Source organism: Nerophis ophidion, linkage group LG05 (assembly GCF_033978795.1).
Source record: "Nerophis ophidion isolate RoL-2023_Sa linkage group LG05, RoL_Noph_v1.0, whole genome shotgun sequence".
NCBI classification, from domain to species: Eukaryota; Metazoa; Chordata; class Actinopteri; order Syngnathiformes; family Syngnathidae; genus Nerophis; species Nerophis ophidion.
In genome coordinates, this window is record NC_084615.1 from 9,341,148 (window position 1) to 9,354,378 (window position 13,231).

General features: G+C 35.8%; 1 protein-coding gene across 1 annotated transcript in view; it reads right to left on the minus strand.

The window, feature by feature from the left end:
* Window positions 1-1,732: 1,732 nt before the first annotated feature.
* The window catches only part of LOC133552607 (putative methyltransferase NSUN7), an 87,594-nt gene continuing 76,095 nt past the window's right edge, over window positions 1,733-13,231 (minus strand). The window contains exons 11-12 of the mRNA XM_061899899.1: window positions 12,317-12,509; window positions 1,733-5,144 (exon numbers count right to left, since the gene is read on the minus strand). Of these exons, the coding sequence (XP_061755883.1) occupies window positions 4,795-5,144; window positions 12,317-12,509 (543 nt within the window). The 3' untranslated portion in view covers window positions 1,733-4,794. The remainder of the gene's footprint in view (window positions 5,145-12,316; window positions 12,510-13,231) is intronic.

The following is a 13,231-nucleotide window of genomic DNA, read 5'->3' on the forward strand; positions in this document are numbered from 1 at the left end:
AAATACAGAAACATAAGTATGTGAAACGTTCATCCAATGTATGCATCATAGTGTTTGTAGCCAAAGCTAATTTACAACACTTGTCCCCAACAACAACAACAACAACACAGATCTAACATCATTAAAATAGGAAAATAAAAAGAATAAGGCAAAGAGGAGTTGATAATAATGATAATAGTAATAAAACAGACAAAGTGCAAACTAGATAATAACAAATTAGTCTAAACTAAACATGAGAACACAATTGCTGCTCAACTAGACACAATTTTGTTTTTTGTTTTTTGAAAGTGAGTTCCATATTTGTGGTTCTTTTATTTAAAGGAAGTCTATGCCGTTCATAAAGTATTATAAACATTTAATCATCACTGTATCAATAAGTTCAGCTATAAAAAGCTTAACAGTTGCATTTTTATCATTTATAAATGTTTAATCCAGCATTTCTACATTAGGAATTGACAATAATGTGTAGGATCATTTCAAAGGTGTATTTAAATAAGATGTTTATTCATCTCTGAAGTAGGGCTGGGCGATAATTGGAATATACCCGATATATCGCGGGTTTGTCTCTGGGCGATATAGAAAATGACGATATCGTGATATTCCAGTATACCAGGGGTCACCAACGCGGTGCCCGTAAGGACCAGATGAGTCGCCCGCTGGCCTGTTCTAAAAATAGCTCAAATAGCAGCACTTACCAGTGAGCTGTCTCAATTTTTTAAATCTTGTTTATTTATTAGCAAGCTGGTCTCGCTTTGCTGGACATTTTTAATTCTAAGAGAGACAAAACTCAAATAGAATTTGAAAATCCCCAAAAAATTTTCAAAGACTTGGTCTTCACTTGTTTAAATAAATTCAGTTATTTTTTTTACTTTGCTTCTTATAACTTTCAGAAAGACAATTTTAGAAAAAAAATACAACCTTAAAAATTATTTTAGGGTTTTTAAACACATATACCTTTTTACCTTTTAAAATCCTTCCTCTTCTTTCCAGACAATTTAAATCAATGTTCAGGTAAATTTATATTTTTTATTGTAAAGAATAATAAATACATTTAAATTGAATTCTTCATTTTAGCTTCTGTTTTTTCGACAAAGAATATTTGTCAAATATTTCTTCAAACTTATGATTCAAATTAAAAAAAAATATTCTGACAAATCTAGAAAGTCTGAAGAATCAAATTTAAATCTTATTTCAAAGTCGTTTGAATTTCTTTTAAAAAAAAAATTCTGGAAAATCTAGAAGAAATAATGATTTGTCTTTGTTAGAAATATAGCTTGGTCCAATTTGTTATATATTCTAACAAAGTGCAGATTGGATTTTAACCTATTTAAAACATGTCATCAAAATTCTAAAATTAATCTTAATCAGGAAAAATTACTAAAGATGTTCCATAAAAAATGTTTTGAATTTTTTCAAAAAGATTCGAATTAGCTAATATTTTTCTTCTTTTTTTTCGGTTGAATTTTGAATTTTAAAGAGTCGAAATTGTAGATAAACTGTTTCAAAATTTAATTTTCATTTTTTTTCGTGTTTTCTCCTCTTTTAAACCGATCAATTAAGTGTTTTTTTCATCATTTATTCTCTTAAAAAAAAACCTTCCGTAGAAGGAAAAAAAATGTACGACGGAATGACAGACAGAAATACCCTTTTTTTTTTAATCTGTTTCAATATATATTTATTGTCAGAAATCATTAAGATCAGTGTTTCCACAAAGATAAAAATCATGAATTATTAATAATAAAATAGCAAAAATTGAGCAAATTGGTTATTTCTGGCAATGTATTGAAGTGTGTATCAAACTGGTAGCCCTTCGCATTAATCAGTACCCAAGAAGTAGCTCTTGCTTTCAAAAAGGTTGGTGACCCCTGCAGTATACGTTCTCACGCAGTTGCTTTTAGCTGCGGGTTTATTATTAAAAATATATATCTAAAAAAAGGTCCTATATTCAGATCGGTAAGGTAATAAAAACTTTTATTATAGCATACAAACTAATATTCTTTGTGTAGTAATACAATTAAAGCATGTTAACTGAACAAGTAACATTTTAGTTTTACTTACAATTATTAAAAAAAAGGGTAACCACTAAAAATAGTAAAAAGAAAAACGCTTCAGCTTCCCAGAGTGTTGCATCATTGACTCATTCTGATGACAGCATGAAGTTAAACCAGAGATGGTTGCACATCCTCACAAAAAGATGTCAGAAATGTAATAAAATCATTTAAAAATAAGGAACCAAATGAAGAATGGCTAAATACTTTAAACATTCGCACACAGCACCAACATTTAAAGAAAAATGGTTTATAAAAATATATATAAGCAGCATAGGAGAAAGGTATGTTTACCTTTTGTATCTCATTGTGGTGCATTCAAAGACCTCTGATTAAAGTTAGAAACTGAGGCGCCACCAGGTTTTGAAGACAGATAATAACTACTGTTGTCAAATGATGACTTGATTTCAATCAGATGAATCACATTTTTAATTTATATTAATTGTGATTGATCTCAGGTTAATACTCGCTTGCTTGATTTAAATTAACCCCAAAAAATGATATTTAATTGCAGCTTAATGACTGTAAGGTGCACTTCTGACAAAATGGCTAAAAACATTGCAAACCTTTGGCATATGTCAAGTATGAAGATATATGACTCCGGAGAAAACGGTTAGAAAATTAGCTAAAAAAGTTAGCATGCTAATTTTAACATGTTAGCATGCTAACAGCTAGCATGTTTCAACGACCAAGTTGTATGACTCTGGGGTGAATGGTTGAAAAATAAGTTGAAAAAGTTAACATGCTAACATAGCATGCTAATGTTCACATGCTAACTAACAGTTAGCATATGTCAAGTATAAAGTTGCATGACTGTAGGGTAAACGGTAGAAAAATTAGCACACACAAAAAAGTTATCATGCTAATTTTGGTATTCTAGCATGCTACGTGTTAGCATGTGTCAAGTATCACGTTGTATGATTCAGGGGTCAATGGTTGAAAAATAAGTTGAAAAAGTTAACATGCTAACTAACAGTTAGCATATGTCAAGTATAAAGTTGCATGACTGTAGGGTAAATGGTAGAAAATATTCCCCCCTGAAAAAAAAGTTAGCATGCTAACTGTTAGCATGTGTCAAGTATCACGTTGTATGACTGGTGTAAAAAGGATGCAGATTTGGCTAAAATAAAATAAAAATAAAAGTTAGCATGCTAAGTGTTGGCATGTGTCAAGTATCAAAATGTATGACTGGGGTAAAGGGACGCAAAGTAGCTTAAAAACGTTGACATGCTAAGAGTTAGCATGTGTCAAGTATCAAGTTGTATGACTCAGGGGTAAACGGTTGTAAAATTAGCTTAAAAAGATAGCATGCTAATTTTAATATGCTAGCATGCTAACAACATGTGTCAACGACCAAGTTGTATGACTTTGGGGTTAATGGTTGAAAAATAGGTTGAAAAAGTTAACATGCTTACATAGCATGCTAATGTTAACATGCCAACTAACAGTTAGCATACGTGAAGTATAAAGTTGCATGACTGTAGGGTAAATGGTAGAAAAATATGCACCCGAAAAAAAAGTTGGAATGCTTATTTTGGTATGCTAGCATGCTAACTGTTTGCATGTGTCAAGTATCACGTTGTATGACTCTGGGGTAAAAGGATGCAATATTAGCTAAAAAATATATACAATAAAAAAGTTAGCATGGTAAGTGTTAGCATGCTAGCATACCAAAATAAGCATGCTAACTTTTTTTGTGTGCAAATTTTCCTACCGTTTACCCTACAGTCTTGCAACTTTATACTTGACTATCAAGTTGTATGACTCTGGGGTAAACGGATGCAAATTAGCTGGGGGACAAAGGTTTGCATGCTAAGAGTTAGCATGTGTCAAGTATCACGTTGTATGACTCTGGGGTAAAAGGATGCAAAATTAGCTAAAAACACAAATACAATTAAAAAAAGTTAGCATGCTGTTTTAGTATGTGTCAAGTATGCAGTTTTTGGACACTGCGGTAAACAGACACAAATTAGCTTAAAAACGTTAGCATGCTAAGAGTTAGCATGTGTCGAGTATCAAGTTGTATTACTGGGGTAAATAAATTAAAAATTAGCTGAAAAAAGTTAGCATGCTAAGAGTTAGCATGTGTCAAGTATCAAGTTGTATGACTGGGGTAAACGGATTCAAAATTATTTTTGAAAAAAAGTTAGCATGCTAAGAGTTTGCATGTGTCAAGTATAAAGTTGTATGACTGGGGTAAACAAATTCAAAATTAGCTGACAAAAACGTTAGTATGCTAAGAGTTTGCTTGTGTCAAGAATCCAGTTGTATGACTCAGAGGTAAACGGACGCAAATTTGCTTTAAAAAGTTAGCACACTAATGTTAGCTTGCTAAGACTTAGCATCTATCAAGTTGTATGACTGGGGTAAATGGCTGAAAAATGTGCTAAGAAAGTTAGCATGCTAATGTTGTTTTGCTAGGAGTACACATGTGTCAAGTATCAAGTTGTATAACTCTAGGGTAAATGGACTCAAAGTAGCTTTAAAAAAGTTAGCATGCTAAGACTTAGCATGTATCAAGTTGTATGGATGGAAAAATGTGCTAAAAAAGTTAGCATGCTAATGTTGGCATGTATCAAGTTGTATGACTGGGGTAAATGGATGGAAAAATGTGCTAAAAAAGTTAGCATGCTTCACACAATGAGTTCATTTTTGGTGTATGTAAACAGGTGGGGTTTAGGGTGTGGGGCGGGGGGGGGGGGGATATTTTGTGTGGGGGCCCAGACTTTTGGGCCACACCCCTGATTTAGACACAAAACTTCAATTTGTGCTTGATCAGTGTGCTTTTAGAGAAGCTTCCGGCAAGGTGAGAGGGGGGAGAATTTGTCCTTTGGGTGTGCAGAGGAGGAGGAGGAGGAAGAGGAGGAGGAGGAAGGACGATGACAGCGGGCTTGAGCTCCAACTGACGTAGCCTGCGGGGACGCACCTTTGGGACCACGCGGGAGAGGGGAGGGGGTCTGGGACGCTGGGTATATGAAGAGTTGGTGACGTCTTCTCCGAGATGTTGTCCTGCTCTGATGACAAGGGACTCGGCTTGGTTGCAGTCTGAGGCAACACAACTCTGACATGATTGTGTGCGCACTTTGGCCACTGTTGCTAGGAAACAAAATGAGTTAAAATTGCAGATTTAATTAAAACTTTTTGTGTGAACAGGATTTTATTAATAACCTCCACCCACAAAGGTGTGTGTGTGTGTGTGTGTGTATGTTTTTATATATATGTATATATATATATATATATATATATATCCACATATTTATGTATATACACACATTATATATATATATATATATATATATATATATATATATATATATATATATATATATATATATATACATATATTAGGGCTGTGAATCTTTGGGTGTCGTCCCACAATTCGATTCAATATCGATTCTTGGGGTCATGATTCGATAATATATCGATTTTTTAGATTCGATTCGATTCTCGATTCAAAAACAATATTTTTCCGATTAAGAAGGATTCTGTATTCATTCAATACATAGGATTTCAGCAGGATCTACCCCAGTCTGCTGACATGCTAGCAGAGTAGTAGGTTTTTTTGACAAAAAGCTTTTATAATTGTAAAGGACAATGTTTTATCAACTGATTGCAATAATGTAAATTTGTTTTAACTATTAAACGAACCAAAAATATGACTTATTTTATCTTTGTGAAAACATTGGACACAGTGTGTTGTCAAGCTTATGAGATGCCATGCAAGTGTAAGCCACTGTGACACTATTGTTCTTTTTTATTATTTATTATAAATGTCTAATGATAATGTCAATGAGGGATTTCTAATCACTGCTATGCTGAAATTATAACTAATATTGATACTGTTGTTGATAATATTCACTACTTTTGGTTTGTTCTGTGTGGTGTGTGTGTCTCCTCTCAATTACACAATTGTATTAGTATTATTTTTATTATATTCTTACATGGAAAAAGAAATGGTAAAAATGTTGAAAAAAATTAAAAAGAGCAAAAATGGGTATGTAATGATACAGATCTGAAATGTTCTAACTAATAATTAATAATAATATTTTAGTCACGAAAATTACATGGCTGAAACAATATCTGTTTTCAGTTGTATTTAAAATAGAGAAAATATCAGTCACTTAATTAAAAACTTCAGAAAATTACAACCATAATAAAAACTGTTAAATTTTTGACACAGTAAGTTATGCAGTTACGCAATTGTATTATTTTAATTTTATTTTATTCTGACATGAAAGAAAAAAGAGCAAAAAAGTCGTTATGTAATGATAAAAATCTGAAATGTTCTATTATATATTTAGTCACCTCTAATATAAAGCTGACACAATCTGTTTATAGTTATAAAAATATAAATATATATATACACACACACACATATATATATATATATATATATTTGTATAAATATATATATATATATGTGTGTGTGTGTGTGTGCGTGTGTATGTGTGTGTATATATATATATATATATACACACATTTATACATATATACATACATATATATATATATTTATATGCACATTCATATATATATACATTTATACATATATACATATGCATATATATATATATATATATATACACATATGCATATATGTATATACATACATATACATGTATACGTATACATGTACATATATATGTGTATGTATATATATATATATGTATGTATGTATATATACATATACATACCAACTTTATTTATAAAGCCCTTTAAAAACAACCACAGTTGAAGAACAAAGGGCTGTACAACACAAAGAAATAAAAGCAAAAGACAGACTAAAAAAATAACATTTAAAACAGAAGTAAAAAACACATTGAAATAGCAAATACAAATTTCCCTAAGAACAATGTGTTTGATAAAAAGCCATTAAAAAGTAAAAAACAATTAAAAAAGTTAAAAACATTTTAAAGTCTCCTGCTGAGTTAAAAGCCACTGAATAAAAAGGGGTTTTAAGAAGGGTCTTAAAAATAGCCAAAGAAGGGGCCTGTCTCACATGGAGAAGGAGATGGTTCCAGAGTTTGGGACCCGCAACAGAGAAGGTTCCGTCCCTTCTGAGCTTGCACTTTGATTTGCGGACCTCCAGGATCAGCTGATCAGCTGACCTGGGGGAGCGGGTGGGGGCATAGAGGTGGAGCAGCTCAGAGAGGTAAGGTGGGTCAAGACCATGTAAGGATTTAAAAACAAGTAAGATCATTTTAAAATGGACTCTAAAAGACACAGGCAGGCAGTGGAGGGAGGCTAAAACAGGAGTAATGTGCTCTCTTTTTCTTGTGTTGGTTAAAAGTTGGGCAGCTGCATTTTGGGCCAGCTGCAGACGTGAGAGAGAAGATTATTAATACCAAAATACAAAGAGTTACAGCAATCCAGCCGAGATGTAATAAATGCATGGATTACTGTCTCAAACTGTTGCCTTGAAAGAAGGTTTTTAACCTTGGCCAGCTGACGTGAATAAAAAAAACTGGCTTTCACCACTCTGCCAATCTGACGCTCCAATTTAAAATCACTGTGGATACCAAAGTCCAGGTTGGTGACCATGGGCTTAATGTGCAAAGTCAAGGGGCCAAAGTCACCAGGGGGAGCTCACAGGTACCAGGAAGTCCAAACACTATCACGTCTGTCTTCTTTTCATTGAATTTGAAGAAATTTAGTGTCATCCAGGCCTTGATATCTTCAAGGCAAGCAAGTAGTGGCTGCATTTGTGTGTCATCGCCATAACAATGAAAACAAATATCATGCTTTCTTAGGATTGAGTTCAGAGGAAGTAAATAAATAGAAACGAGCAGTGGTGCTAAAACGGAGCCTTGTGGGACCCCACATGTCAATGGAGCAACAGAGGACTGAAAACCAGCAACATTTACAGAGAAAGTCTATCCATCCATCCATTTCTACCGCTTATTCCCTTTTGGGGTCGCGGGGGGCGCTGGCGCCTATCTCAGCTACAATCGGGCGGAAGGCGGGGTACACCCTGGACAAGTCGCCACCTCATCGCAGGGCCAACACAGATAGACAGACAACATTCACACACTAGGGCCCATTTAGTGTTGCCAATCAACCTATCCCCGGGTGCATGTCTTTGGAAGTGGGAGGAAGCCGGAGTACCCGGAGGGAACCCACGCATTCACGGGGAGAACATGCAAACTCCACACAGAAAGATCCCGAGCCTGGATTTGAACCCAGGACTGCAGGACCTTTGTATTGTGAGGCAGACGCACTAACCCCTCTGCCACTGTGAAGCCCACAGAGAAAGTCCTGTTAGTCAAATATGACTTCAGCCAACTCAAAGCAGTACCACAGATGCCCACTTGGTGCTGTAGGCGGCTGATTCAAATATTATGGTCCACCGTATCAAATGCTGCTGTTAAATCCAGTAAAACTAAAATCACAAGATCACCTAAATCTGTTGCTCTCAGGATGTCATTAAAAACCCTTAGTAATGCTGACTCTGTACTATGGAGGGGTTTAAAACCAGGTTGAAAGACTTCTAAAATGTCACAGTCCTCTAAAAAAGTGATTAACTGGGTAAAAACAAACTTCTCCAAGATCTTTGAGAGGAAAGGCAGCTTAGAAATGGGTCTAAAATGGGCTAAAACTGAACTGTCAAGACCAGGTTTCTTTAAAAGCTGTTGAACCGCGGCGTGTTTTTAAACTGGTAGGAACGACACCAGAAAACACACTGCTATTTAAAATGTCAAGAACAGGCTGCCTTATGCAAGAAAACACTTCTTTAAAAAATGTAGGAGGGACAGCATCATGGGGGGAACCTGAGGGCTTCATTTGATTCCTTAATTCTTCTAACGGCCGCAGAGTCACTTGCTCAAACTGATTAAAGGGGAACATTATCACAATTTCAAAAGGGATGAAAACAATAAAAATCAGTTCCCAGTGGCTTGTTGTATTTTTTGAAGTTTTTTTCAAAATTTTACCGGTCTCGGAATATCCCTACATAAAGCTTTAAAGTGCCTTATTTTCGTCTCTCTGCGAAGACACTGGCCATTTCCCTGTGACGTCACACAGTGCTGCCAATGTAAACAAACAATGGGAATACCACAGCAAGATACAGCGACATTAGCTCGGATTCAAACTCGGATTTCAGCGACTTAAGCGATTCAACAGATTACGCATGTATTGAAACAGATGGTTGGAGTATGAAAATATTGAAGAAGAAACTGAAGCTATTGAGCGAATAGCTATTGACGCTATTCATAGCCATAGCATGGCCGAATAGCTGCGTTAGCATCGCCGGTAAAATGTGCGGACCAAACGATCAGGACTTTCGCATCTTTTGACACTGGAGCAACTTAAATCCGTCGATTGGTAAGTGTTTTTTTCGCATTAAATGTGGGTGGAAGGAAACGTAATATAGTTGCAAATGCATCCACAGGTTATTCATACATCTCTGTACCATATCTGCTTTAGCACCGCCGGTAAATAGCATGTTAGCATCGATTAGCGTAGCATGTTAGCATTGATTAGCTGGCAGTCAACATCAACAAAACTCACCTTTGTGATTTCTGAGACTTTATAGTTGCAAATGCATCTACAGGTTATCCATACATCTCTGTACCATATCTGCTTTAGCACCGCCGGTAAATAGCATGTTAGCATCGATTAGCGTAGCATGTTAGCATCGATTAGCTGGCAGTCAACATCAACAAAACTCACGTTTGTGATTTCTGAGACTTTATCGTTACAAATGCATCTGCAGGTTATCCATACATCTCTGTGCCATGTCTGCTTTAGTGCCGCCGGTAAATAACATGTTAGCGTCGATTAGCGTAGCATGTTAGCATCGATTAGGTCGCAGTCACGCCGCGACCAAATATGTCTGATTATCACATAAGTCAACATCAACAAAACTCACCTTTGTGATTTCGTTGACTTTATCATTGCAAATGCATCTGCAGGTTATCCATACATCTCTGTGCCATGTCTGCCTTAGCATCGCCGGTAAAATGTGGAGCCACTTTGGTACATTCAATGGGGGTCTGGCAGCAGACACTTACGCATCTTCGGGCCAGTGGTGCAACTTGAATCCCTCCCTGTTAGTGTTGTTACACCCTCCGACAACACACCGTCGAGGCATGATGTCTCCAAGGTTCCAAAAAATAGTCAAAATAACGGAAAATAACAGAGCTGAGACCCAATGTTTACAATGTGTTGAAAATGAAAATGGCGGCTGTGTTACCTCGGCGACGTCACATTCTGACGTCATCCCCTCCAGTGCGATAAACAGAAAGGCGTTTAATTCGCCAAAATTCACCCATTTAGAGTTCGGAAATCGGTTAAAAAAATAGATGGGTCTTTTTTCTGCACCATCAAGGTATATATTGAAGCTTACATAGGTCTGGTGATAATGTTCCCCTTTAAGAACAGACTCAATGGTTTTGAATAAAACCCATATATATATATATATATATATATATATATATATATATATACTAGGGGTGGGCAAATTAATGCGTTAATTACGAGTTAACTCATCAATCTATTAACGCCGACAATTATTTTATCGCACATTTGCGTATGTTGTTTACATGCTTTTATTTTGTTAACGCCTTTTCTTAAAAAGACGGCGTCGCCCGGACGGGCTTCGGCGTCGAGGGGCTCTTGGTAAAGAAGGAACATTTGGCAAAAATACCGGACAATTCTGCAAATTTCATGGCTGGCTTACAGCGTGGTCACTCCGGGATCACTTACGACCGCCAGACAATTCTGAATGTGGATAGATCGGGCCGTTTTGGACTGAATGACGCGTGCTTGCTAGACCGGCTAGCTAGCATGGGAATACTTTGCCGGCTACATCCAGCGGCCTGTGAAGCAGCGGAGTATATGTGTTGTCTGTCTATTTATGAATAATGCAGACGAGGCGTGTTGGTTGAGTTCTTAACATTTGCTTTCAGAGCGTGCATATCACAACATACAAGATGCCGTCATGGCGACACAACCTATACCGGGCTACCGCGCATGCTCGTCACTCATGTTGCATGCTGGGTAGGGTAGTTCTTTTTTTCCCTGGCTCATAACATCACAATATAGTACCATGTATATGATGCATTCAGTTTATCAAAGCACCAAGCAAACAATCGGATAATTCCCATCATATCAATTCCTAAATATGGTCACAATTATTTTAAGTGCACTACGCAGAATAAACACAACATTATTAATATTGCTACTACGGGTAATTTGATCAGAACTTCCCTAAAACAGCCCACTACCTATTATATAGGTTTTTTAAACATAAGATCCCAGATAAAAAAAATGTTTCTGCTGTTACCTCAGAAATTGCCTGTTCAGATGTTATGATTGTGGCTCAGAGATTTGTATGTAGATTATATTTATTTTCCATAACAAACAGGATAACTTAAATACCCTGGCAGTGGCAATAAGCTTAAATGTTTGTATTTACATTTTTTGAGTTGATTTTCATAAAATATGCTATTTAACTGCTACTGTTTAACAAGGACTGATTTAAATTGTGTTTGCACAACAAATGTTTTGGCGCTTTTGTTCATGTGGGAGAATATTCCAATAAAGGTGCACTACACACTACTTTTGAATTCATTATTGGGCTTTGCGTATACAATGCAGTTAATCGCGATTAATCAGAGAAAAAGTGCGATTAACTTCGATTATAATTTGTAATCGTTGCCCAGCCCTAACATATATATATATATATATATATACATGGCTAATTTTAAACTTGTTACTGTAATTTCCCTGCCATACACCGAAGAGTAATATAAGCATGCAAAATTTTTGAGCTAGTTTCGCAACCGTTTTCACCAGAATTCTATAACTTGGTATGTGTGACATTTTTTAAGGGTTAGCATGCAAACGATAGCATGCTGGCAAGCTAACTTAAGCATGCTAGGTTTTTTTCATCTAATTATACACTTTCTTTTCTCTATATCCGCAGCCGTACACCTTTTGAGTGAGACGAGCTATCTGTTATCATGCTAACGCTTGCACACATGCTAAATAGTAGCATTTTTTAATGTAAGCATGCTAACAGTTTAGGCTAGCTGTGTAACTCATTTTGTACAGCTATACCTAAAACTTTCGGATTCGGACACTCTGCACCGTCTTAGAAGCACGGCGGCTTCCGAGGAATATTTGATTTGAGGATCAATAGTAGATTATAAAGATCTGGTATCAGCGGTAGCAATATTTCAGTATCGATCCTCACATCACTAGTTTCTTTCCTTTTTTCAAAAATATAGTCAACAACTTTCATGGAGGCAGAAAGCAACACGACTGACCTTGAGGGAAAAGAGGCGGAGCTTTGACACAGATCTGACGCTCAGGTGGTGGAGAGAAGAAGTTGGCTTTGGTCGTCTTTTTGCTTTGAACGCCCTGCGTTTTTCTGCTTAGTGGTTTGGATCTCGTGCGCGCGGGTTTGAGTCTGGTCTGCACCTGGGCTGTGACATCCTGTGGTGGCTCTTGGAGTGTGGACTAGGGAAAAAAATGGAAAAAGGGTTGTAAAATGTGTTAGCATGCTAATTTTAGCATGCTAACAGTTGGCATATGTCAAGTATCAGTTTGTGAGACTGTGGACTGAATGGTTGAACTTTTAGCTAAAAAAGTTTGCATGCTAACGTTAGCTTGCTATCATGCTAACTAACAGTATATGTCAAGTATGAATTTGTATGACTCCAGTATATACGGTTGCAATATTTGCTAACAAAAAAAGGTAACATGCTAATTTTTAACATGCTAGCCTGCTAACAGCATGTGTCAAGTATCAAGTTGTATGACTCTAGGGTAAATGGTTGCAAAATTAGCTCCCCCCCAAAAAAATGGCACGCTAATTTTAATATGCTAGCATGCTAACAAGTATCAATTTGTGTGACTTAACATGCTAATATAGCATGCCAATGTTTGCATTCTTCTATATTAAAAAAATGTATATAAAAAAAAACATACTGTATATATGTGTGTGTATTTATATATATATGTGTGTATATATGTATGTTTGTGTATATATGTATGTATGTATGTAAATATGTCTGTATGTATATATGTATATATATGTGTGTATATATGTATGTTTGTGTATATATGTATGTTTGTATGTATATATGTATATGTCTGTATGTATATATGTGTGTTTTTTTGATTGATTGAAACTTTTATTAGTAGATTGCAAAGTTCAGTACATATTCCGTACAATTGAC